The 27469-nt window shown below is 45.0% G+C and overlaps 1 protein-coding gene across 1 annotated transcript; it reads right to left on the bottom strand.

Annotated features, from left to right (window-relative positions):
• Positions 1-20812: 20812 nt before the first annotated feature.
• LOC124675238 (probable ascorbate-specific transmembrane electron transporter 2) lies at positions 20813-26780 on the bottom strand. The gene is made up of 4 exons (XM_047211305.1): positions 26375-26780; positions 21786-21834; positions 21455-21657; positions 20813-21384 (listed from the first exon to the last, which is right to left on the bottom strand). The coding sequence occupies exons 1-4, from the start codon at positions 26522-26524 to the stop codon at positions 21070-21072; spliced, it is 717 nt and encodes a 238-aa protein (XP_047067261.1). The 5' UTR covers positions 26525-26780; the 3' UTR covers positions 20813-21069.
• Between the last annotated feature and the right edge of the window lie 689 nt (positions 26781-27469).

Genomic DNA, 27469 nt, shown 5'->3' with positions numbered 1-27469 from the left:
AGAAAATGCTTCATGTGGTAATTGTTATATGGTCTTGAATAATTTGATACTTGGCAATTGTTGTGCTCAAATAGATCATGTTTAAGCTCTTCCATCATGTACTTTGCACCTATTAATGAAGAACTACATAGAGCTTGTTAAAATTTGGTTTGCATGATTGGTCTCTCTAGAGTCTAGATATTTTCTAGTTAAGGTGTTTGAACAACAAGGAAGACAGTGTAGAGTCTTATAATGCTTGCAATATGTTCTTATGTAAGTTTTGCTGTACCGGTTCATACTTGTGTTTGCTTCAAATAACCTTGCTAGCCTAAGCCTTGTATTGAGAGGAATTCTTCTCGTGCATCCAAATCCTTGAGCCAAAAACTATGCCATTTGTGTCCACCATACCTACCTACTACATGGTATTTCTCTGCCATTTCAAAGTAAATTACTTGAGTGCTACCTTTAAAACTTCATTCCTTGTCTTTGCAATATATAGCTCATGGGAAAATAGCCTTAAAAACTATTGTGGTAAAGAATATGTAGCTATGTATCTTATTTCTTATAAGTTGCTTGTTGAGCGGTAACCATGTTTCTGGGGACGCCATAAACTATTACACCTTTGTTGAATATCATGTGAGTTGCTATGCATGTTCATCTTGTCTGAAGTAAGGGTGATTTATCATGATCAAATGGTTTGAGTATGCATATTGTTAGAGAAGAACATTGGGCCGCTAACTAAAGCCATGAATCATGGTGGAAGTTTCAGTTTGGACATCAATCCTCAATCTCTTATGAGAATTTTATCTGTTGTTGAATGCTTATGCATTAAAGAGGAGTCCATTATCTGTTGTCTATGTTGTCCCAGTATGGATGTCTAAGTTGAGAATAATCAAAAGTGAGAAATCCAATGCGAACTTTCTCCTTAGACCTTTGTACAGGCGGCATAGAGGTACCCCTTTGTGACACTTGGTTGAAACATATGTTATGCAATGATAATCCATGTAAATCCAAGCTAATTAGGACAAGGTGCGAGCACTATTGGTAATCTATGCATGAGGCTTGCAACTTATAGGATGTGTTATACATAACACATATGATTTATTACTACCGTTGAAAAAATTGTTTCTATGTTTTTAAAATGAAAAGCTCTAGCACAAAAATAGTAATCCATGCTTCCCTCTGCGAAGGGCCATTCTTTTACTTTATGTTGAGTCAGTTTACCTACTTCTTTCTATCTTAGAAGCAAACACTTGTGTCAACTGTGTGCATTGATTCTTACATGTTTACCTATTGCACTTGTTATATTGCTTTGTGTTGACAATTATCCATGAGATATACATGTTGAAGTTGAAAGCAACTGCTGAAACTTATATCTTCCTTTGTGTTGCTTCAAGGCTTTCTACTAAGAATTTATTGCTTTATGAGTTAACTCTTATGCAAGTCTTATTGATGCTTGTCTTGAAAGTACTATTCATGAAAAGTCTTTGCTATATGATTCAGTTGTTTAGTCATTGTCTTTACCATTGCTTTGAAGCACTTCATTCATCTCATATGCTTTGCAATAGTATGATCAAGATTATGTAAGTAGCATGTCACTTCAGAAATTATTCTTGTTATCGTTTACCTACTCGAGGGCGAGTAGGAACTAATCTTGGGGATGTTTGATACGTCTTCAACGTATCTATAATTTCTGTTGTTCCATGCTAGTTTTATGACAATACCTACATGTTTTGTTCACACTTTATATCGTTTTGATGCATTTTCCGGAACTAACCTATTAACAAGATGCCGAAGTGTCAGTTCCTGTTTTCTGCTGTTTTTGGTTTCAGAAATCCTACAAAGGAAATATTCTCGGAATTGGACGAAATCAACGCCCAGTATCTTATTTTTCCCGAAGCTTCCAGAGCACCGAAGAGGGGCCAGAGGGGAGCCAGGGGGCCCCACCCCACAAGGCGGTGCGGCCAAGGGGGGGGGGGCGCCGCCCTATGGTGTGGCTCCACCAGGATTCCTCCGAGGCTGCCCTTGCGCCTATATAAAGCCTCCGTCGCGAAAACCCTATGACAATAAGCCACGATACGAGAAAAGTTCTAGAGCCGCCGCCATCGCGAAGCCAAGATTCGGGGGACAGAAGTCTTTGTTCCGGCACGCCGCCAGGACGGGGAATTGCCCCCGGAAGGCATCTCCATCGACACCACCGCCATCTTCACCGCCGCTGCTGCTTCCCATGATGAGGAGGGAGTAGTTCTCCCCCGAGGCTGAGGGCTCTACCGTAGCTATGTGGTTCATCTCTCTCTTTGTGATCTAGTTGAATATCATCTATGTGCTACTCTAGTGATGTTATTAAAGTAATCTATTCCTCCTCCATGATGTAATGTTGACAGTGTGTGCATCATGTGGTACTTGGCATAGGTTATGATTGTAATCTCTTGTAGATTATGGAGTTAACTATTACTATGATAGTATTGATGCGGTCTATTCCCCCTTTCATAGCTTGACGGTGACAGTGTGCATGCTATGTTAGTACTCGGTATAATTGCAATGGTCTATTATGCACTCTAAGGTTACTTAAATATGAACACCGGATGTTGTGGAGCTTGTTAACTCCGGCTTGAGGGAGCTCTTGTAGCCCTACACAATGAATGGTGTTTGTTATCCAACAAGAGAGTGTAGAGTAGTTTCAGTTATGTGATCAATGTTGAGAGTGTCCACTAGTGAAAGTATGATCCCTAGGCCTTGTTTCCGAATATCGAAACTCCGTTTATTTACTGTTCTACTGCATGTTTACTTGTTGCCATATTTATTTCAGATTGTTATTACCGCTCATATACATCAATATCACTTGCATTTTACTATCTCTTCGCCGAACTAGTGCACCTATACATCTGACAAGTGTATTAGGTGTGTTGGGGACACAAGAGACTTCTTGTATCGTAATTGCAGGGTTTGCTTGAGAGGGATATCTTTGTCCTCTACCTCCCTGAGTTCGATAAACCTTGGGTGATTAACTTAAGGGAAACTTGCTGCTGTTCTACAAACCTCTGTTCTTGGAGGCCCAACACTGTCTACAGGAATAGAAGCGTGCGTAGACATCAATATCAAACTTCAAGCCATGTAGAAAGCGATTCATTGTCATCTCAAGTGGTTCACGGACACGGCCACGCTGCATAAGCATCTCCATGAAATAAGTATCAACAGTTTTCACACCTTGTCTCAACAGGGTCAACTTATCATATATAGATCGCAAATAATTAGTGGGCACGAAACGAGCTTGCATAAGAGCCTTCATCTCTCGCCATGTACGAATTGGCAGCTCGTTATCTTCTTGACGAGTGCGTGTCACTCCATCCCACCAACGCAATGCATAACCATCAAACTCTGAGGAAGCAAGCTTGACCTTCCTATCTTCGGTATAATTATGTAAGCGCCATAACTTCTCAATCTTCAGCTCCCAAGTGAGGTATTCTTCAACATCGAGCACCTCCTTCAAATTTGGGTATCGAGAACTTTGGCTTACCCAATCCGTCTTCTTCCTCAAGCCCACGACCTTGGCGTCCGAGTTCAACGAACCCACGACCGCGGTTACCACGCCCAGCACCACGACCAACACCAGGTGCTTCATCCTGAAGCTCAGCATCTTCATCTTCATCTTCATGTTGTTGTTGTTGTTGTTGGGTCAAATTATCAACAACGAGTGTCAACGCTTGAATATTGCGCTGAATATCCGTAATTTGATCTTGCATAGCATTGACGGTCGCATTAGTTGTATCCAACTTTTTGGAAACCCGTCAATGGTCTCCTTTAGTTCTTCGTCCTGAACGTGGAATTCACGTCGCATCTCATTATGAAGAGCTTCATACTCCCTCCATGTCATCACATCAGCAGCATCTTTGTTTTTCTGGTTAACAATTTTCTCATCACTGGAAGACATGGTTAGTAGATTAGTGCACTAAAACAAATATATATGGTGGTACTCTCACAACTCACTCAAAACTGATAAGAAAAGGAAATCTTACCGCTCCAAAGTGAATTAGTATTGCTTACCACTTGTAGTGATGACTAGTGCACAGATGTAGCGAAGCGAATATCAAGGGTATAAGAACAATCACACGACAAAGCAGGGTATATGTGGGGCTGTAGGTGGGCTACCTATTTGCACCAACGGGACATGCACAAGATTGCTCAACTACGGGTGCAGTTAAAGAAAACTCAGGCCTTCACTTGATTGTACTAGCACTTCACTTTTTCTTTTTGGAATTTTTTTTATCACACGCAACTATGTAGCTCTTTTTGCTTCTTTTCAAAGTTCTCTTTTTTTATGACTCAACTCCTTGATAACACGGCCAACAGATAATGCAAAGCACCAAAACCCTAATGAGCAGCCTGTCGAGCGGTAAAACTAGTCTCTTCTGGGGAAGTTCCTAGTCACTTATATCGAAAGGCTGTGGCTATGGTTTGGACAAACACACTGTATGCTATGTGGACTCGGAGCAACAAAAACTGACTCTAGATGAAAGCGGAGACATAAACCCTAACAATACTAGATGGAAGAAAAAGATACGCAAAAACAACTACGAAAAGCAACTAAAACTCGAAATTAGTGCAATCTAAGGCTATGACAAACCCTAACCCTAATATTTTTGGCTTTTTCTGGATAGGAAAACACTCACAACTCAACTATGGGGTGGATTGTGGATGGCTTACCGAGGAAACACTGAAATCTGATACCAAGATGATAAGGGGCGGCCCGATCTTCTCAGTAAGCAACAGTGGTGATGATGATCACGGGATGAACACAACGGAGGTAACTTGATGATGAAGTGGATGATAACTTGTATGACGCAACGAGATCTCTCGATTGGTCCCTGTCGCCAATGCAACAACTCTGAACCCTGCAAGATATTCGCAACTCCACACACTTGCGCACGTAGCCGCCGACCACGAAGCAGTAAGTTGCAACCGTCTAATTCCCAATGGAACAGCAAATCACACAAGACTTTCAGAGTTTACACCAAATCAAGGCAATATGGTGTAGGGATTCAATAGAGTTGCAAAACAATCAACTATGAACTAGGGTTTATCTTAAACGTGGTCTAAACCTAATTTGGGGGCGTCCTGGACACTTATATAGGGGTTCAGGACGACCTCAGGTCGAAAAGTTACATAGAAAACCGACCCAGATCGGATCTGGTCGAGATAGACTCGGAGTCGGCCGGTCATACGGCCGGTCGACCGGGCCTGGGACCGGGCCATCCGGTTTCAACCGGGTCTGGCGCCGGGTGGGAACCGGGCTAGGCGTCCAAGCTTACTGGATAGTGCCCGGCTGGCACAAGCGTGGCGCCCGGTTTTGACCGGGCTGATCCGGCATGGAAGGCGGTTGAACCGGGGCTGGGGCTGGGTGGCCCGGCGGCACGACCGGTCTGACCGGGCCCGGCGCCGGCCTGAACTACATCTCCTCCTCTCGCGCATGCCTCCCGCTCCTCCCTCGCGCGTCCATGGGAAGTTTTCATGTCCAGCTCCATGTCCAGCTTCACGTCAAGCTTCTTGTCCAGCTGCTCCTATCCTCCTCGTGCGATGATTGCTCCTACTTCATACCTGATCATACATAAGTAATAGGACTTAGGTAGTATAAAGTTCTCATCGATCAAAGTATCACTTAGGAACAAATTCACCTGTTGTTTAAGTAACTTCGCACGAGCTCGTGTCATTGGTCCAATCCTGACTTCATTGGACTTGAGCTTCACAGCAGCATCGTCTTCATCTTGTAAGGACGGAGGTAGTAGTGTAGTAGGGATGTCCTCATCAATTTATATCCGGGAATTCATGTTCATCCAGCTGATGAGGACCACTATTTAGATCAAAGTCATTCACACGAGACACATCATCAAGATGGAAAACTCTAGCCTAGGAAAAATAACATTCAGATCCTGCCCTACAACATTGAAATGTGTATCCACAACATTTTGATGTTGAACTGCAACATTATCTTCTTGCTGCCACAATGGCCAACTGTGCACCTATCTTGCTACCTAAGAGTTGGGACAATGTTAGAAGGCATAATTGGCATGAAGAGTTGGTCCATCAATGACTTCCTCATCAGCAGGAAGATTTCCAAGGAGCCTTATGTTTGACGATATAAATTGGAACAAACTAGGATCCCCCTTGGAAACTTTTACCATGAAGACACAATGCAATTGTGAGGAATAAGATGCAATACAACAACTCTTGCTTCAATAATAATAGAAGCATCTGAACTAGTATCCTCATCCAAGGAAACAAGCACTCCAAAATCCCGAATGACTCCTCTAATGTAATGAATATTCCACAGATCCAGTGGGGAACTAGTAACATCAGACAACACTCCTGATTGTAGGAAAAATACTATGATTTATTCCCTGATTATGGTTCATAAAAGAGATTACTCCATCCTAGAAGTTAAAGGGACTATGGTCAACAAGCCGGTCTCTAACAGCAAACACGCTTATCTTGATATATGTCGTTTCATGAGTAGTGCGTTGAATTATATGTATGCTAAAACCCAACTATCCCTCAATGAAACTATGCAGAAAAATCCTAGTGAAAAGGAGAACCTGAGGATCCGTAGTCGGAGTGACTAGGATAATGACGCATCCTCATTTTTAGCTTGGATTCCTTCTAACATGGATATACCATATCGGTACTTAATATTACCATCCCTGGTGCAAAGACCAGGAAGGAATAGGCGAAGGCCCATGAAGGAACCAACATGGAGTTGAAGCCCAATGCATATCAAAATAGGAAAGTTAGGTTCATATCGGATGAGTCGACTTATACGATGTAATTACTCCTCGAGGCGGACTCGAGACCTAGCCTAGTATATAAAGACTTAGGAGGAGCCACCGAGCGGACGGATTGAACCGGACGCAATACCATGTAACCCTAGTTCTTGCATAATACAATATCGGCGATTCGACCTTGATCATATTTTTCATCGGCTGCCTAGTTTAGCTGACCAGTTTGTTGATTCACCATCGTTCTCCTTCCTAGAAATCCAAACCCATCATTATGGGCATTAACACGGTTAACACTTTGTCACCTTCAGACTCATGATATATGCAATGTTGTAGGCAATTAGCCACTTCAAGGATGTGATACATGTTGAGGACAAAGGGGGTCGGATCCACCAGAAAATTGGCCATGATAGGCTAGCAGATGGAGATTGATGGAGCAGTCGGCGCAGAGATACATTGGTTTACAAGGCTCGTAGAGGGATATGAAGAAGCTAGTTAACGTGTACTTTCAACCAACTAGAGTTTACATGTAGTACTTGGGTAAGATCCTTCTGATTGATATGCCACTTTCTCGGGGATTTGAAAAAGCATAATTTGGGTGACATTAAGTTTTTGAGAGAATAGCTCTTCCGATTCATGCTTCTTTGGAGCAGAAAGGCCATCTAGGGTGATTGAATCACGTTGTCATGGGCATTTTAGTGGAATTGTTCTAAAGTTTAATCAATGGAAATCTGATCTCTAATGACGTCCTTAAGTTCTATTCAATCTCTAGAATCTAGACGGTGCAAGAACAAGAGCGTAACCGACAGTTCTTCGGAAGGACCGAAACCAATCACCATTGGAGAACCCAAACAAACTGTGTTAGCTCCCATCAAGGGGGGCTTAGCAACATGGTTAAACATTTTTTTCTGGAATGTCGCACTCTTGCAGGACTGTTCTTCCTCTTGAGTCCAGAGATTGAACTCAGGGACATGGTTTGGCCCTCCATTTCCACAAAGGAAGAAGAATACCTTGAAATATGAGCAACATAACAACCACAACTAATTTGGTTAGAAACACACATGCTTGGAACAAACTAAAAAGCCAAAAGTGTGATCATGGAATAGACGGACGTTCAAATTGTTTGCAATGCCCCCAAGGCAAGCATTTATCAGATGACAAATCTAATAAATTTAAGGTAAAGTTGACATACGGTTTGAGAGAAACCTATTGTTTTACTTTCAAGTTCAAATTTCAGTCCAAAATCTGAATTGCACATATACAACCGTGTAGGAAAAGGCTAAAAAAGGTTCTACTTAGTGTTGGGTTACTCGACACATTTTCCAAACTTGTTTTTTGACAATGGAAAATTCTACTACCTCTGTCAATGAAAGGATATAACAAGTTTGTTTAAGTATGGATGTATCTAGACACTCTTTAGTGTATACATATATCTGCATTTAGATAAATCTCCGACATCCTTTTATGGATGGAGTATTATTTCTGGTTTCCACGACAAGGATGCACACAACTAGATATTTTTTCTATATTAAGTGTGTGATTACTGTTTTTAGTTTGTCTTCATTGTGGTAGCTATTGCCATTGTGTTCGATTGATATAGGGGATGCCATTTATTGAAAAAAAATAGGAAGTGCCAGCGAAAAAATACACATAACTGTACAAAACAATTACTTTCTACAATTGTTTTTCTAGTGTTCTAACAGATTTTAAAATTTTACCACATAAAAACTTATTCGTCCTAAAAGATCCACAAAAATCCTTTAACTTGCCAAACCGTTGCTCAAAATTAGGGTAGGTTGTGGCAGCAACCAAACTAAACCAAAGTCCAAAGGCTATTGTCGCTGAGCAACTAACTCTTCTCGTTACGTATTAAACAAGAAGCTTGTGCAACTGTCCAATGCTGTGGGTTGGACGATATAGCTTAGCGGACAAATAGACAAGAAGAGAAGGTGCTTTGCTGGTGAGGACAAACAGACACAGCTATGCCATTCAATAATTGGCAACAGCCGGGAGCTAAACATAGTAACGCGTTATAAACAAGTGAATCTTACTACTTGGACGCTCTTGGTTACGTCGTCGGCACGTACGTATGGAATCCAGGCTACGCATAAAAATCTTTCCTTTTGTGTTACGGAGATACTAGTAGATATCACAGAGTCTTGTCATATCATTTTCACACCGTTTAATCAGACAGCATGTAACTAACCGTACAATAACAGTCGGATCACATCATCAAGTTTGCAAGGCACCACAAAAAACAAAGCGAGAAATATAGCACTATACTCCTAAAACATATTCCTCTCGGGAAATCCAATTCGGCTCACGCGTGGATATGAACTCATTAGTGTAAACATATTTTAAAATATTAAATAATTCTGAAATAAAATTGCATACATATATCTAAATATTCTACGTACGTACACATTTTTTCAGGAAAAAAGAAATAATTTTTGTGTACCAGCATGTTGATGCTCTAACATGACTATTCACATTTTTTTTTTCTATTTTTACATAGGCCATATAAAATGTTCTTATTCCTCGTAACTTGTGTGCAAACATAGAATATCTATATGTACTCACAAAATTTTATTTCAAAATTATTTGACATTTTGTTTTTATATACTTTTATAATAGGTTTATTTGCACATGTGAGCCAAAACAACTCTCCTCTCTCTTCATCTTAACATTTTGGTACTGCTGAATCAGACAAGAGCAAGGCAAATTGCGTGCAGGTAGGGACACGTAAAGCTCGAGACGACACGTGAGCCGCTTGAGATCGAGTCGTCTTTTAGCTCAACTTGAGATCAGCTTGAAAAGAAATGAGCTGAGCATAAGTGTTTTATATATATCAATTGAAAAATGAGCTGATTGTGAGCCAATACTAGCTCACCTGATTAAACTCGGTAGCTCAAAAAATATAATTATGAATAATGACTATGTTATATATTAAAAGGAAATATGATAATCTATTACCTTATATGATGTGGATTGGATTTATTCCTTCTACCATCTTTGGAACTTAATTAAGCTGACTCAGGATGTTTAACTTATTTCTTCTCTGTATGTTGTGGATGGGACTTATCTTTTTTCGTTTTGTAAGAAATAATAAAAAAGTTATTGACTTTCATAGCTCAAAACTAGGTTAAGATCAACTCGAGATCCTTACAAGATGAGTATGAACTAAATTTCATGGCTTAACATTTAACTCGAAACAGTATGAGCTCACTCAATTTTAGTATGAGCTGAGTTGAGCCTAATCTGACTCGCTCCAATTTGAATCATTTGCAGCCCTAGCGTGCCGGTGAGTTTTGGAAATCATGCTCTTAACAAATACTCCTTCGGTCTCATAATTCTTGTCCCTGATATACATATATCTATGTCTGAATCTTGTACAAGAATTACAAAACGGTGGAAGTACTCTTTAAAAAGAGTGATAAATATAACACACAATACTCTTAACACAAATCTAATTTTTCAAAATCGTACATATATATGTGTAGGGATTTGCTAGTTCTCATCTAGCCGAGAACTAAGCTCGTGCTCAGTCAACTCCTACACTATTAGATTTGTTTTGTGATTCGTGCTAGTTATCAGTTGCAACATGAGTTGCAACTAAAACTTAATGACATCATGTGAGTGAGAACGAAGTTAATTCTCAATCGACTGAGAAATAACCACACCCATATACGCATATCTTCGCTACAGCCTTTAAGATTGTACTGAATCAGCCTAAATCGTGTACCACGGAAGCAGACGAGCGCAAGTTGTGTGCAGGCGAGTTTTAAAAATCGTGCATCGACATCGTCGCGGGTCCCTGGATGTGTTGGATGCATCGCGGGATATCGAGCTCGAAAGTGATGCCTGTCGGAAACCCACCAATTGCGTCGATCGACCTCTTTTGCGATTCATTTACACCCATGTCTGCAGTATCTATATTTACAATTCTCTTCCATTCAGATTAAGGGGAACATCATGCTGATACGCTGCAAACGTTGCAGCCACAAACGCTCCCCGTCTGGATTAGGCTTCTAGTTCATGCATCCAAATCCCTATGAGCTGCTTATACATGGCTCTTGGCCTTAGTTAATGGAGTTTTTGGAGGATAGTGGTGGTTGCTTTCAGCTGCGTACCACCTGGACCAACCTGTCCTGGTACCTTCTGAAGATTTTTCTTCTTCTCGTTTCCCAGCTGTTCCGTTACTGTTTTTTCTTTGAGGCAAGACAATGTTTAAACGATGCATAGTTCTATATGTGGGCGAAACTGTATCTGTGCCTTGCTTTTCCTTGATAAAGACGTATGCATTCTTTATCTTCAGACAAGGGTTTAGAAAATGGAACGATGATCTGTAAGCTTAGCTAATGCTCGAGGAGCTCTATCATCTAGAAATACATAATTATCGACGACAGCTCATTGTGTATTTGTCGATTCGCTGGAGATTCTGCCAACCTGAACGCATTACGTACAGAATCTTGTAGCTGGGTGCAACAGTGTACGTATGTACGAAGAAGCATGTATTCTGAAATACTTCTATCTGTAAGTGGACCTGCGTATGCATAAGTAGACAGATCAGTATCTGATGGTCTATGTTGGGTACAACAGGTAGTCAATCAAAGGACTGTTCATTGTTCGTCGATCACAAGCGTATGCACGGATAGATCTTGGCGTTTATTGCCAACACAGTGCTTCCAAGCTAACACACACCTCTGAAGTGTCTGAGCTCAATCATCCTGTGTTTTCAGGTTCACTGTGCAGTCTGTCGCGTGGGTTTAACTCAATTTGTGGTCGACAAAACGACTGGCTTTCCTGGTGGCGTCCCTGGGACTGGTCACTGTAATTAGATGCAGACTCTCTTCTCCTGCTTTATGTTGCCTTCATTTTCTTCACGAGATTGGGATAAGTTTTTAGCAAGTCAAAGGATCGAGATCACGTTCACGGTCCCGGCGAGTCATAATCAAACGAGTGTTCCATGCCTACAAGATATCCACCTTTGCTTCTACAGGAGCTGCCGACGTGGTTCAGTTCAGTTAAAAGGTGTATGAAAAGTACCATGCTTTTGCTCTCCAACAGGAGATTAACATTGCTGTTTTGTTCACCAGGTACTCTCGTTATTGAGTGGTGCAAGCCCCCAAGTCACAACACACATCAAGTTCACAAACCACAAATTTAAAAATAGATATTATGTGGCCCATTAGTCCAAAGCACAAGAGGAAAAGGGGGTTTCGATATGACAGCCGAGTCCTTTTATGAGTGCAGATTTAAAGGGCAGGTGCATTATGGGAATGCTTTATTCCCTGGTTCATCTCCGTTGATCACACCGAAAGAAGCAAAATTAAGAAACATGAAATCGAAATGGATTTACCGTTGAATTCGTTAAATCATATCCACAACACCAGCCTAATTATAAGTAAAAAAAGCATGATCCTAAAAGAATTGGGGAATCATTTTATGCACTAGTACTCCTACTCAATTGGCAAGTCTTTGTCTTGGTCTAGGTGCAGGATAACTCATTTCTATTTTTCGGTCCCATCATTCCTTTAGATAAAATAATCGAGAAAACATTATCACAATGGTATCATTCTCCTGCAAAAGAATAAGGTCACAATGGCTCATTGTAGGTTCGGTTTGATCACAAATGCTAGAGAAGTGTTGCCTCTACTTTATAGTGAACCAAGTAAGAGCATGTATAATGATCTTATCTTATTAATGCCTCATAACATGAAAAATGCCACATAACGTGATTGTTGAGTTGGAAGAGACATAAATGAAAAACGGATTGTCTTCTTTTTTTTCGACAAAAGAAATTATATTAATATGAAGAGGATACCAACTACTCGCAGATTTTGCACCAACATAATGTCAAGAACATACCAAGACATCAAGGATACATATAGCCATTTTTTAAAAAAAAAAGAAAGAAAAAGGATCCCATTGATATAATCAACCGCATGCAGAGCTGGATTCAAACCCACCACCAATGGCAACATCAGGAATGCAAAAGAGATTCTTCAGTAGCGCGTCTCTAGGTAGAAAACAGTACACAAACGTCATCATTACCCAATCCAACCAAAATCAGATAATGGGTTTTCACTCCAGATAAAATCTAAGCTTTCAGACAATGCATTCAACACGGAAACGACAAGAATTCCATAAAGACATACCTATGATTTTCACTCTGAAAATCGAGACTCAATACTCGAAGAGCACAATTAAAAATAAAGTCACTCATTATTGCCACCACTTCCCGAGAATACTTCTGCATAGATCACCAATCACTAGACTCATGGTCGTTGCGTGTACAATTTTGATCCGATATGTAAAATAGATTCTTCAATAATCTCTAGGGAATAGTGACAAACGTCTCCCCAACCTAACCAAAATTATATCATGGATTTTCACCCTAGAGAAAGTTCGAGGTTCCACATAATGGTAGGGGCTAGTTAGATTGTTTTTTTGGGGTGGTGGCTGGGCCCTTTGAAATCGCCCGCGAGGCGGCCGGGATGGTAAATGCGAGTTTGGCTTTCTCTTAACTAAGACATCATCTCTTAGAAAGAACGATAAGGTCATATACAATTATAGAAAAAGTAAGTCTTATCTTAGCCCTCCACCTTATCTAGAGAGAAGACAGTAAATAAAAATCGTACAATGCATTATCTCTTATTATCATCCTAGCAATTATTGATAATTATATAAATTTTAGGGAAAATTTGTGTTAATATGGGTTGGCATACGGTGAATGGAAAAGATAGAATTCTCTTAATTTCTAAGAGAGCCCCCTAACTAGGTGCTAAGGGAGGGCAACTTTCTTATTCTCTCTCTAATGAAAAGTTGACTTCACCACCTTGAACATGCCCTAAGGGCATGTAAAATGGTAGAGAAAACATGTCTTCTCTCACCTCTCACGTTATCTAGGGAAGGACACATAAATAAGTCATACGATGTATTATCTCGTATTGTCGTGCCTAGTAATTAATGAGAAATAGTTAAATCTAGTAGGAAATTATGTTGCTAAGGGAAGACTGGTCGTACAATGGATAAATATTCTTCCCTTATCTTCTAACCGATCATCCCCTTAACGAAGGGAACATTTTTTCTTCTTATTTCTCTCTCCTACACCTAAGAAAAATCCTACATGGCACCTCTGAGAGAAGGATGATGTCAGGGCATGTACAATACAGTGGTCAGCCTTCTCTTAGATCTACCACATTGAATTTTTGCTGAGTTGGAGGAGAGAGAATGAAGAAAGAGAAGGGTGTCTTCTCTTAGCCAAGAGATGATCTCTTCTAAAATAAGAGAAGGCTATTTTCTCCATTGTACCATATGTGTTTCCTAAGCGACTCATTTTCCTGATATAAATTAATTGATTCTTATTAGTTATAATATAATACAATAAGAGATGATGCATTGTATGGATTACATCTTTTGCCTTCTCTACATGATGTGAAGGGATAAGGGCATCTCCAACGGGAGATGCATTTTAGACGTCCAAAATTGTCCGCGTGCCTTCGTTTGCATCGCCCCGCGGACTAAAAAATGATCGTTTTTATCCGTACGTCCGTTTGCGTCCGAGTGTGGCTCCAGTGGGACACATTTATTTTTTCTACTTATTTTTTTCTCTTCTCCATTTAAATATAGTTTCATACATTACATATTGGGAACATGGTTTTACACAAACTAATACATATAATTGGAAACATGGTTTACACAAACTAATACATAATTTGGAACATGGTTTACCCAAACTAATACATAGTTTGAACCATGGTTGACACAAATTGAAACATTGCAAAATGAGGAAAGCTAGTAGTGTTGGTTCCGTATGTTTGCTGCCAAGAAAGAACACTCTCGGGCACACTCAATCACCCAAATTGGAAAATACAATTGGCAATGATGACCCTGTTGCTCCCACCAAGGAAGAACATACAGAAACCACCACTACTGACTTCAATTGGCTCGTGGCCAATTTGATGCAAAGAAAGAACACTCTAACAGTCTTAACTGTCGGTGTCCGAGCCGAACTCGCTGGTGTGGTAGTGCCTGCGGCAACCTGTGTCGTCGAACACCTTGACGATCATCTCGCCGTCCCCCTCGTAGAGGAAGATGAGCTGGCAGCTGGGCTCGAGCGCGAGGTCGCGGGCGAACTTGTCCCACCCCGTGTGCAGGTACATCTTGCCCTGCCCATCGAACAAGACCTCGACAGGCCACCGGCAGAAGTTGCATCTGGCCTCCCGCAGCTTCAACTGGGCCGGCTCGACGCCATCGACGAACTTGTCCGGGAGCTGCTTGATGCCGAGTGGGTCTTCGTCGATGCGGAGAAGGAACTCGAAGCAGCGCTCCTCATGCGAAGACGAGGAAGACGCAGACGACGATGACCGTTGGGCCGTAGCTGCTCCACCACGGTGGCCCCTGCCTCGGCCCCGGGGGCGCCCAGGCCCGCGGCCTCGACCGCCTCGCCGGCCACCAGGACCCGCCGTGGACTTCCTCGCGGGCCTGGTTGCGTCGCGCAGAAGAGCTAGGCTGTGCTACAGTGGAGCTTGTGGCGGCTAAGGTTTGTGTGGAGGAGTGGATGAGGAAGAAGAGCGCGCGCCCTTCTTTATATAGGCCGCAGGCAGGCGACGGCCGTGGGACGCATGGCGTCGCCATTACTACGTTGGCGGAGGTGAGCGGCGGCCGCTCGGCAGGCGAGGCATCGCCATTAACGTGGTGGAGACTGCCGAAGCGACGCAGCGGCGCCAGTCGCTGGCGCGCCTGAAAAGACGCATCAAGCCAGGGTCCTGTTAGGTGGGCCCGATGAAACGTCCGCCAGACGCGAGCGGACACTTTGCGCTTCCGCGCAGCGTCCGTAGAGATGCATTCGAGGCGCATATTTGGTCCAAGTTTGCATCGTTGTGGACGGCCCGGTCCCTGCTGGAGCAGGGACCCGACGCATTTTTCTGTCTGCGGACGCAAACGATCGCTCAGCGGATGTTTGCGTCGCGCCGTTAGAGATGACCTAAAAGAAGACATGTTTTCCCTACCATTGTACATGCCCTAAGGCATTTTATGCACTCCAGGAGTTGCCTTCTCCTGCTCACATACATTTAACTTAAGAAAATTTCATACCATAATTTTAGGAGCATGCAAACATTTATTGTCAGAGAAACACTAGGAGAAAATCCATTGTTTATCGTCTCTAAAAGAAAATTCAAAGGGCACCCCTATTGGAATCACATATTTTTCTTTAGCAAATTTATACTTTTGTCCAGTCGCTTATTTCACGTTGCAGCAGGTCATGCAAAAGTTTTCACTTTGGGCCAGGTCTAGCACCTTGCATTTTGCACGAGGTTCCCTAAATAACCATTTTTCAAAAATATGAAAAAGAAATCCATACATTTGCATTGTGTGGCTTGTTAAAAATATGACCATTTCAGTTACAAAATGCATACATGTTTTTAAAAAGAAAGACACGTATTATTTTGCATGGGTCCCATATGTCATGTTCTTCAACAAAAAAACTATATGTATATATTTCATGACATTACTTGTATGTTATTTTCAGTTTTTTTAATCTTTAAACATACCTTTCGCATGACCTGGTGCAAACTATAATATATTGTGCCAGACCTAATTAAAGTGAAAACATTTGGAACTTATTTCATATATGGCAGTTTACTGCATTGTTTCTTTTTTTTTGGAAGAATTAGTACCCCTGCAAAAGAAAGAATTATCATGAATTAGACCTTGTAAGCCTCTCCTTGGTATCTGTGACACTCTCACAACGCATGGTAAAAACGAATAGAGGGAGTAGTTGTTTTTTGTGTCCGGTGACCCCAAAGGCCAAAAGCGCATGTTCTACGATGGCTGGATTTGCTTTCACTTACGCTTTTGCTTCCACAAAATATTTAAGTAGACCTAAAGCTAAGGCAGTGGTACAAACGTTTCCTGGAAAATATAAAGGCTTCCTTGCCACGGTTTCTTCGATGCTTAATAGCTGCTAAGAAATGGCGATTGTATTGTAAATATCTTGTTAAAGAGAATCGCCAGAGGGGAGGCACATACTTTTCTTTCCCATCCCAGTATTCAGCTTTGGTATTGTGTTTATTCTTTCTCTGATTGTATTCCTAATGCTTAATGCAGTGTATCTAGGACTTGCATCATTGCAGGGCTATCAGAAGGGGATCATGTACCAGCAAAAAATACGGTTTATGCTTACTTTTTTTTTGAATTTATCTTTTTCGGTAGGAAGTTGCCAGATGTAAGAGCATCTCCACCGGACCGTCCCATAGCGGTCCCGATAGCGTTTTGGGAGATGATGACCAAAAAGGGCTCACACCAGCGCGCCCCAAAGAGTCGACTAGTTTTCGAGCCCAATAGAAGCGCCGGCAAGCCCGTGCCGGCCCTTCGTAGAGGGCGCGGCTCGAGCGCGCCGGCGCCTTGCGGCACATCAAAAACCGCGCATAGGCTCCGCCTGGCATCCAGACGCACTGCTTTCCCCACCTCCCACCCACGCCCGAGCCGACTCCCACCCCTCTAGATCGCTGTCGCCGTCGCCACCGTCATCGTCGCGCCCCTTCTTCCAATAGACACCGCCGCCTGTCCAGGAACCACCGTCCATCGACATGGCCGCCACCCCCTCGACCGGCGGCTGCTGTTTCGACCGGAACAGAGGTCGCCGCCACCGCAGCGCACAACCGCCCTGCCCGCAAGGTGTTCATTGGATTGTTGCGTTGGACAGCGACGACGAGATGATGGTGCAACTATTCACGGAGGAGCAGAACGCTGAGGTTGTCCGGCGGCAACAACAACAGCTGATTCTGACGAGCTTGCTTCGCGTTCGCCCGCCTTTGTTCGCCGTGCCTCGACGCGGCGGCTCAAATCCAGGCAAGAGGAGGAACATCAACCGGCATTGTATAGCCGACGCCATGTTGCTTGACGCCGAATACTTCACCGATGATACGATCATTCGCCGAAAGAATGTTGGCGCTCGTTTAGGATGAACAAGGATCAGTTCATGAAGATTTTCTTCGGCGTCAAGGAGAACGACGACTATTTCATGATTAAGCAAGATTGCACAGGTTTGTGGGGCTTCACCTCAGTCCAGAAGTGCACTGCTGCAATGCGCTGTCTTGCATACGGAGCTCCTCCAGATACAACCAATGAGTGCCTACGGATGGTGGAGTCGACATGTTCACAGACTCTCTACAGGTTATGCCGAGCCGTCATAGAGTGTTTGGTAATGACTATTTGAGAGCACCAAGGGAAGATGATATAGCTCGGATCGTGGAAAATAATGCAGCACGAGGGTTTTCTGGGATGCTCGGAAGCATTGATCGTATGCATTGGGGCTGGAAGAATTGGCACTTTTCTTGGTAGGGGATCTACAATGAGCATACTCGGTGAGTGCAGTGCCATTCTAGAGGTGGTGGCAGACCATACCTCTAGATTTGGCAAGCGTTTTTTTGGCATGACAGAAACAAACAATGATATCAACGTGCTGCAGCGCTCTCCGGTGTTTTCCAGGCTAGCTGAGGGACAAGATCATGCTGCGAACTTTGAGGTAAACAGCCACACAGGTACTATCTAGCTGATGGTATCTAACCGACGTATGCGACATTTGTGAAGACAATCCCGGCTCTAGCTTCGAAGATGGACGCTTATTTGCAACATGCTAGGAAGCATCACGTAAGGATGTTAAGCGTGCTTTTGGGGTGCTTCAACAGTGTTTCGCCGTTGTTAGGTACCCTGCTCTCACTTGGTTTTAGTCTCAGATATGGGAGGTGATGAACGCATGTGTGATCATTCACAACATGATCATTGAGAGCGAGTGTGACGAACATGTGCATGATGATCAACCATTTGATTATCAAGGGCATCTTGCTAAGGTAGAGCATGTACCCCAAGAATTTGGCGATTTCCTTCACATGCATCAGAAAATTCGAGATGCAGATGTTTATGCTCAATTTCAGGTGGATCTAGCTGCGTATTTGTGTGCGAGGAGCCGCCAACAATGCAAGATTTAATTTGAATTGTTGTATGAATAATTTAATTTTTATTTGTGTGATTGTATGAATAATTTATTTTATATTTGTGTGATTGTATGAATAATTTATGTGATTGATATGTTGTTTCAAAATATTGTAAAAAAGAAAAGAGAAGTTTTTGGGGCCGACGTGGGGACGCCGGTGTGGGAACGACATCCCCAAATGAAGGATGCAGTGCCGGTGCCCCCATACGGTTGTGTCGGCGCCTCTACCGGCGCCTATTTGGGGAGCGCCGGTGGAGATGCTCTAAAGCTCATCTTTAAACTAAGAGTGAATTCCATTTTTTACCCCAATTTTGTCATTTGTGACAGAAATTACCCAATTTAACAAGATTTTTTCTAGTCACCCCATTTAGTGAAATATGTGCCAGATTTTACCCCTTTAAGATAGGTGATTTGTTCGAGTGAGACCCATGCCAATTTGGCGTGTTCTATTTTGTTGTTTTGTCTCCTTCTTGAGCTATGCATCTAGACCTCTAGAGAGTTCTCTAATCTACTGGTGTTCGGTGGGACTTCACCATGGCTGGAGACTTGCAACTGCTCCCAACACAACACATGTGGTGGTGATCGCTTACTACAGCCTAATGGTGGTGCGCAAGCTCTAGGAGCAGCATCATGCCCGTATCCCACTCTTCACTCACCCGCTCAAGCAGCAGAACGTGCTCGGCTATGACCCTAGCTAGCACTTCCGGTGGGATGATGAACTACACCAATTCAGGCGGCCCGCCAGGCACCGACATGGTAGGGCCGGCCGCCAGGCACGGACATGGTAGACGATATCCATTCGAAGCAATATAGGAGGATACTTGCAGTCGCCGGTCAAATACATTTGATATTGTCTTTGTATTAGCCGGCCGAGCGTGCATCCGTATTTGATCACAGACGGACTAGTTAATGTGCAGAGATTGATTTCATTTAGAGGTGCGGGGAGTGATCTGGGATGGACCCGTGAACATGACAAGCCACTAAGTAGACATGACAAGCCAAAGCCCAGCCGATAGACCGCTTTTAATTTTTAAAATGGATAAAATGTGGCACATATTTAACGAAATAGGTCAAATGGGAGGAATTTCTACTAAAAGGGGTAACTGTTGTCACAAAAAGAAAACTAGGGGGTAAAAAATGAAATTAATCTTAAACTAAACTGAAGGCCTTTCCCACAAAGGTGTGGCCAGTACCAAGTCCATTATAAACTCCATAGGATCATACTTGTGCAAGAAGAGGCTGGCAATTCTGCAGGGGTGCGTTTTGGTAGACGAGGATATTACTGAACATATGAGTAACAATCATATAGGCCCATACTGACTGAGAGGCTTGCTTTGGTGTCCCCCTTACCAAAACTTAAAGTGGTAAGTTTTTTATGGTGCCTTCTTCTTTTAGCCCGCAAAAACCCATGTCAAGCCCTATATACCCTCATATAGATATACTAGGTGTACTCAATGTTCCTACCAGCCGATGTGGCCGAAGAAATATGTTACCGACGGATGTTTCAGTTTTCAGTGTACACCGTTGTCTGCACGTCTGACTACTGAATAATATAGACTTAAACAGACCGTGCGGCCTACTCTACGGCTTGTACTTATGTATTTTTATTCACTTTCAATCATTGTGTCCCTGGTTACGAAGAGGTATGAAGAGATCTTGGTCATTTATGTGTTTCTGTTTACCAAAATTTCAAATAAGGGGGGACACCGAAGCAAAAGTGACTGATGGAGCGGTGGGTGTCGTCTGCTGGAGTGATTCCGTGAGCTCCTGGGAGCCTCTATGCTTACCATTCAGGGGATCAATGACCTGGTGGTGGTGGAGGCGATGGCCTGTAGGGAGGCGCTGGCACAGGACCTACAGCTCCATTGCATCACGGTGGCGACTGATGGAACAGCCGTTTGCAGGGAGCTACAATATGGTACTCGCCATTGCAATTTGCAAACCTTCTGACATAAGCATGAAAACAGAGCTTCGAGCTCAAAAGCGCATTGACTAGCACAATCAGGTGTTTCCAATAGTGTTGGCCACCTTCAGATTTGGCTCCTGCAGGCCCCTGATGGTCTTTGTATTTCAAACATTATTTTAGATCAATAAAGTGCTATGTTTTCACTAAAAAGGTATTTGGGAAACAAGAGATTCTTAACAACAAAAACTAGGAAAACAGCATACGCGAAATCTTGCGACAGTTTGATACAAGGGAACTGTTGTTGCCCTTCCCTAAGTGGTTCAACGATAGACGGAATGACACAAGCAAGGTTACACGTGATCTCATGGTACCAATGTCTCATACAATCTCTCTTTTGGACTAGCACGTGCGTACTAACCGATCACGGGAATCGGCGCATAACCCTCCGGTTCTTCCACCTTAGCCGCGGGAGCAACGGCGGCGACGACCACGGTGGCACCGAACAGCACGACGACGAGGGCCGTGCAGTTGACCAGGATCGCCTCCGTGCCGTACTTGTCGAGGCCGGAGCTCTCGAGGAACGTCAGCTTCTCCAGGAACCCAAGCTGCGCCGTCGCCAGCGTCAGGATGTAGACGAAGAGCCCGAACAGAGCATGCCACGGCAGAGCCCCACGCCTCACGTCCGGCGCCGCGCCGGGGAAGAAGAAGGTCACGAACCCAAATATCCACTTCAGATTGGCAGACACGCATTAGCTGACGATCTGCAAACTTTACAAGCCATGTATTCCATTTTATTACCTGAATCCCGTACAGGGAAATGGCTCCGATCCCGAGCCAGGAGTGCAGGCTGTAGAGGTTGGCGATCCCGCTCTCGTTGTGGTTCTTGAAGGCGCAGTAGATCCCGACGGCGCCGAGAACGATGGCGATGGCGTGGAGGGTCAGGTGAATCAGCTTGGCTGTGTCGTGCTTCAGTCCCGGGAACGACTTGTAGATCATTATGGCTGCAAGGATGAAATTCGAGTGAAGTCAACCGATCAGTGTTCTTCATGTGTAGTTGTGTACAGAGTATAGTACAACCGAAAAAAAAAGACTAGGGAGGAGGGGTGATTCTTGTACGGTTAATCCTTACCTTCACTACCAAGGATAATGTACCCAATCAGCATAAGAACAGGGTGAACCTGCATTACATAGCACAACGGCAGAAAATATGAAATAGCTGAAATAACAACTTTTATTAGGTTACACTAATGCACTGAAGTAGTTGTAGTAACAAGAAAGCACCAAGGCCGTAAATCATAATTGTTAACTTTCATAAATGAATCCATAATAAAAAATATCAGTGATTTTGTCGGTGATCCGTTTGGGACTGACAGACAAAAGGCGCAGAAATCTTAATTAGGCTCATGTGCAAGCGCAGCTGCCAAAAGCCAGAAGCTTCGAAACTAAAGTACTAAACACAGCAGACTTGTACTAGTATGTGAAGTATATCCAATTCTGGGGATATTGTAGGATAATAATAATCCTTACAAGTGTACCCTGGTCCTGGAAGAACTTGTGCCATTGTTTAATACCTTTCAAAAGATACTCTGCCAGTCCGACTCCCGGATAGAATTGTTAAAATGCATGTGGTGTGCCCGTTCATGCTTTGAAGTCTTGACCCTATTATTTGTGGGGTCTAATTCTAATGTATAAGACAATAAATAATAAAAGTACCATGTATCTTATGCATGCAAAAAACTGATGTGTCACTCTAATTAATGATGAGGAAGGTCATCATATTATCATAGTTAGATTCAGTATCATAGCATGTAGCACAAGAAAAATTAATGTTAAATAGATCTTTTACTCCGTTCACCCTTTTACATTAAGATCCTACAAATCAATATACTATATAAGAAGCACATGTTATTATTACATGATACCATACATGTAGATGTAGTACTACCTCTGTCCAATAAATAGATGTCAAAAGTTTGTCTAAATTTGAATTTATCTAATCATGATTTAGTGTATATAGTACATTCGAATTTAGATAAATCTTTGGCATCTATTTATGGACGGAGGGAGTATCATGTATCGGTATCATATGCATGGTTATATGATACTTTCAACTGTGACTAGTCTGAGAGAATCTTCGGCAGTGTGACCCAAAGGGATAGAGGCGGTCCGTTTTGGACCGCATTGACAGGAAGACACGGAAAACCTAACCAGTAGGCCAAGGCGTGCGGATCAATCGATTCTATTCCCAAATTTAGGTTAGGAATGCGTTCGTAGCAGACTGCTCACGAGTCCTCCCGCGTCCGCCCAGGTCCGCCCGTTAGTGACATATAATAATAACTAGGGAGTTATCATTAATATCTGGCCAAAATAAACAATCTTCTTGTAGAGAGCGTTAACCCAAACAAATAACGGTTGTATCTATACATCATGGCGCGCCCCTACCATTTTCAGGCTATCGCAGTCGCGCACCCTATTGATTACGTCCTCCATCCGACTTGGCCGAAGGGACCGGCACCGCTAGGGACCCGACGCGAGCCCCACACCTCGCACTCCTGGTGCGCCCGACATTGCTCCAAATGTGTCACATCTCCTGGACGGGGCCATGAACTCGCCCAGTCAAGGTAACGGTGACCTTTGTCCCTCTCCTCCTCCGCCTCCCTGCATTGCTTCACCCGTTCCATGGAGGCATCCCAGCGGGCTCTCTCCGCCAGCAAGGCCACCTCCATGTCGGCATCGAAAAATAACGTGCTCTGTCCTTCGCGGCCACCTCCTCTATTTCTATGATCGCTGCTGCAACCTCCTCTGTTTCGCCCGCCTGGTCTACCTCTGCCAGCCAACTCAGCATTGTGTCCAACACCGCCTCGTGTGCCGTGCTTTGGGCGGCTACCCTCGAGTCTTCGGCGGCCCTACGCCTGGCAGTCCTCACATCCTCGGCGCCTGCCGCTTGGCAACCATGAGATGGCGAGCGGCATCATCACGCCAAGCGCTCTGGAACGACCCTAGGAGAGTCCACTGATCGTGGCTGACATCCTCCACCTCGTTATCGTCAAGGCCCTCGAGATTGTCGTTGTCAAGGTTCCCGTCGGCCGCAGGCACGGACTGTTGCACATTTACCATTGCCGCGTGCACCACCGCCATCGCTACTTGGGCCCCCGCTAGAGATGTCTAGGCCTTAGCCAAGTCAGCACCGACGTTTGCCCTGAGCTTCACCGCCGATGCCAGCATCCTGTCCACCTCCCACGCCTCCATCGCATTCCTAGCTGCCTCGACCTCGAACTGGGTGATGGCCTCCCGTGCCGCGGAGCCTAAACCACCTCGATCATCCCCTCGATGTACGGCCAGTAATGCTCCTCGCCTTCGGCCCGATCGGTGTACACGGCGGCCTCCTTCGCCTCGAACTCCTCCCTCATGGCGATCTCCGCCGTCTCGGAGTCATCGGGGTACGTGCGCACGCCATCTTGCTCGGGCGGCTCTAGGCGGTGCTACGGTTTGCCATGGGGTGTTTACTAGGGTTTGTCCGGCCACCCTAGTGGCGCCGTCCCTCTTATATTTGCACGGGAAACAGAAGGGCGCAGGCGAGGGAAATGGTATGGGTGCGCGCGGGAACTTGGCGGGTCTGTTAACGATGGGACGGGCTGGTATTAATCGCCGCAGTGTTCATGACGATGCGTAAAAAGGAACGTGTCGGCCTCTCTGATTATCCCCGATCAAAATAGACAAGAGAGAGGACACAATTACATTTCTATAGTGGGCCGATCTAAACAGACCAAAACAGACATATTTGTTTTTTTAAGGAATACGGTAGGGGAAGCCCCACGGTGATATTTAAAAAAAAATAAGAATCCAAATTCGCGTCCCTAAGAATTTGAACTGGCTGGGTTGTACATCCACTTCCGTAACCAAGTGAGTTAGGCTCACTTCAACACACACATTTGTTGTCCGAACAGGCCGATGGAGATGGCTTAAGGGCATCTCGAACCCGGTGACCCAAACGAACGCGCTGGACCGTCCGTTTTGGGCCGTTTGGGTGGCCGCGCGGACACCCGGACAGCGGCCCGCGTCCGCGTGTCCGTTTGGGTCGCACGCTGCGCCCAACGCGCTGACGCATCACATATTTGAAGAAAAACAAAAAATAAGTAAATTTAAACTAAAATTCATTAAGGATATGCCCTATTTTGGGCAAATTTGTACATAGCCCTATTTTGGGCAAATAACTAACAAAAGAAGCCCTCTATATCATGGGCTTTAAATTTAAAACAAATATAAAAAACCCTAATCTAGGGTTTGGTCGAGGACGCGGTGGCCGCCGGTGTGCCGCCTAGTCCTCGTAGCCGTCGCCGCCGTCGGCATCGACGACTTACCCGGGTGGCGAGGCACTGTTGGGGCTCGACCGCGCCGGGGACTCCGGTCACGGAGACCACAGGGCCTCCTCCTAGGCGGAATGGGGGTCCGGAGCCGCCCGCTGCTCCGCCGCGGCAGCACGGAGCTGTGCCTCCCTTTCCTGCCAGGCGAGGCACCTGGCCTCCTAGCGCTGCTGCTCCTCCGCGACCAATACTGACTACCCATTTCCATTGTTGTGCTTTCTAAAATGGGCGCCTGGCCTCCTGGCGTTGCTGCTCCTCGCGGCGGAGCCTGGCCTCCTCGCGCCGCCGCGTCGCTTCCTCCTCCCGGCGGGCATGGTCGTACAAGGCCCAGGCCTCGGCGTCCTCGACCGCCTGCCGGGCCTCCTCCTCCATCGCGGAGGTGCGAATGGCCGCTTGAAGTTGCAGCCACTTCGCTTCCTCCTCCGCCGCCGAGATGATGAGGGTGGCGCGGAGGTCGGGGTCCTCTTCCGAGGTCTCCGGCTTGGGCAGCAGCAGCAGCGGCGCCGGTTGCGCCAATGCTGCGCCGCCGCGGGCGGCCTCTCCGATGTGGAGGCCGCCGCGGTTTCCTCCAGCGGCCTGCAGCGCCGGCGGCTGCTGCTGGCCTCCCCGTCGTTGGCTCTGGGAGCGAACCGTCGCTTCGGGTCCATGGCGGCGGTTGCGCTCGGTGAGTGGGCAATGGAGTGGGGAGTGGACTGGAGGGACATATCCCTCCAGTCCACATTTAATAAGCCTCCCCGGTCACCGACAGGTGGGCCCAAGGGAGACGAGCAGGCCAGCAGCCGGACGTGGCCGGATGCCGCGTGCCATCCGCAGCCACGCAAACCTAGCCCAGATTTAGGCCGGGTTTACGTCGTTCCGGACGCCGCGGCCATCCCCATTTGTGATGCGTCGTCGCGTTGGGCCGCATATTTGTCCGGCTGAACCCATCCGAATGCGCAGGCGCGGGATGGGTCGCCGGATTGGAGATGCCCTAAGTGTGAAACCACTCGTTGACTAAGAAAGATGTGAGCACGATGCCATGAGCTGCAGGCAATCAGGAGCGCTTGAATTACTCAATTGCAGTTCCTATGCTATCTTGATTTCGCATGGTGCGTATTAGGCTAGATACTATACTAGTATTGTAGCACAACGAATCAATCATACGCAACACAAGATAATTCATGAGCATAGAAGCTATTCGTCTGATACAGGACAAGGAGTACTGATGCAGGTAGTATCGAACATACACAATGGTCCAATAATTCTCTTTGTTCACAAAGCTGCCACGGTGATGTGACTTGCAACCGAAGCGAACGTAAGGGGCAGTTGCAAGATGGAGGGGGAAAATTAAAGGAAAGAGAGGAGGAGGACTCACGTTGAAGATGAGATTCTTGTTGACGGCCTCGAAGGCCAGGCCGCCGCGGAAGTGGATGCACCAGACGAGCACCATGACCGCCGCCGCGGCGGCCAGGACGTGCGCCGCATACGTGAACGGCGTCGCCTTCACGCCCAACGCGCCTGCCATCTCGCTCTTCCTTCTTCCTCTGGTCGCCGGTACAGAGGCACTCTATCTGCCTTGGCTGCTAGAAAGAGCTCGTCCGAGCTACGAGAGGCGGGGGAGTGAGAAGCGTGTGGCGTGCGCACGGCTTCCTCTCAGAGAGCAGCGACAAGGAAAGGAAATGAAGCGGAGTCTCCTGGCTATCGTTTTCTACTCTCCGTTTCGTGTTGTTGTGCTGTGTGGAGTGTGGTTGGTGCTAAGGGATAATTAAGCTGCTGACAAGGCCGTGAAGGCGTCTTCATCCATGGATGGATCTGGAGAGGTTGAGGTGGGATTTGACCCGAAGGTTAACCTGTACTGTATGCATTGTTTATATTCTTCCGTGGATGGACCTCCCAAACAAACAAACAAACGGAATCGCTCCATATAATCGCGATGAGATTGGATGTGTTTTTGTTAGACCAGGAGCAAAGACTTCAATTGATAATTAATTAAGGGCATGCAATTATTCTGCCTTGCAAGGCTAGGTCATTTTTCAGTTCTTCTTTTGAGCTGATGTCCTGGGGATAGTGGATTCCGTTGGCCGTAACAGAGTCGGGGTAGTTGAGAACGCTGCCGCAATGAATCAATCGTCCGCGTTCTGTGGCCCTGAGCGCAGGTGAAGACGAGCGGCCGCGCGCGTGATCCACGCGGCTGGAAGAGGTATCCGCTGGTCAGGACTCAGAAAAAATTGGAATGGTAGGTAGGTTCAGTAAAGTAATAAAGGATTTTGGACGATACAAATTCTTAAGTATACACTGACAGATCACACAACTGTGCTATAGAAGGCCCCATGGACTAACTTAGATTCATCAAATCTCAGTTATGACCCATCTTAGAACTCGTAATTAGCACAAATCACGAATCAAATTTAACAATTTGAGTATTTTTTCTTAGTTGCATCAAACTAAGAAAATCCCAGTTCCAACCCCA

The sequence above is a fragment of the Lolium rigidum genome, chromosome 7 (assembly GCF_022539505.1).
Source record: "Lolium rigidum isolate FL_2022 chromosome 7, APGP_CSIRO_Lrig_0.1, whole genome shotgun sequence".
NCBI lineage: Eukaryota > Viridiplantae > Streptophyta > Magnoliopsida > Poales > Poaceae > Lolium > Lolium rigidum.
The sequence above is the reverse complement of the archived record's forward strand: the minus strand, read 5'-3'. Positions and strand labels throughout refer to the sequence as shown.

Excerpts from the sequence above, each read along its gene's own strand:
- LOC124675238 (XM_047211305.1), bottom strand. The coding sequence starts at position 26,524 with ATGGCAGGCGCGTTGGGCGTGAAGGCGACGCCGTTCACGTATGCGGCG. Across the intron at positions 21,658-21,785 it reads CATTATCCTTGGTAGTGAAG|CCATAATGATCTACAAGTCG; the intron begins GTAAGGATTAAC and ends TCATCCTTGCAG. Across the intron at positions 21,385-21,454 it reads TTTCCCTGTACGGGATTCAG|TGGATATTTGGGTTCGTGAC; the intron begins GTAATAAAATGG and ends GCCAATCTGAAG.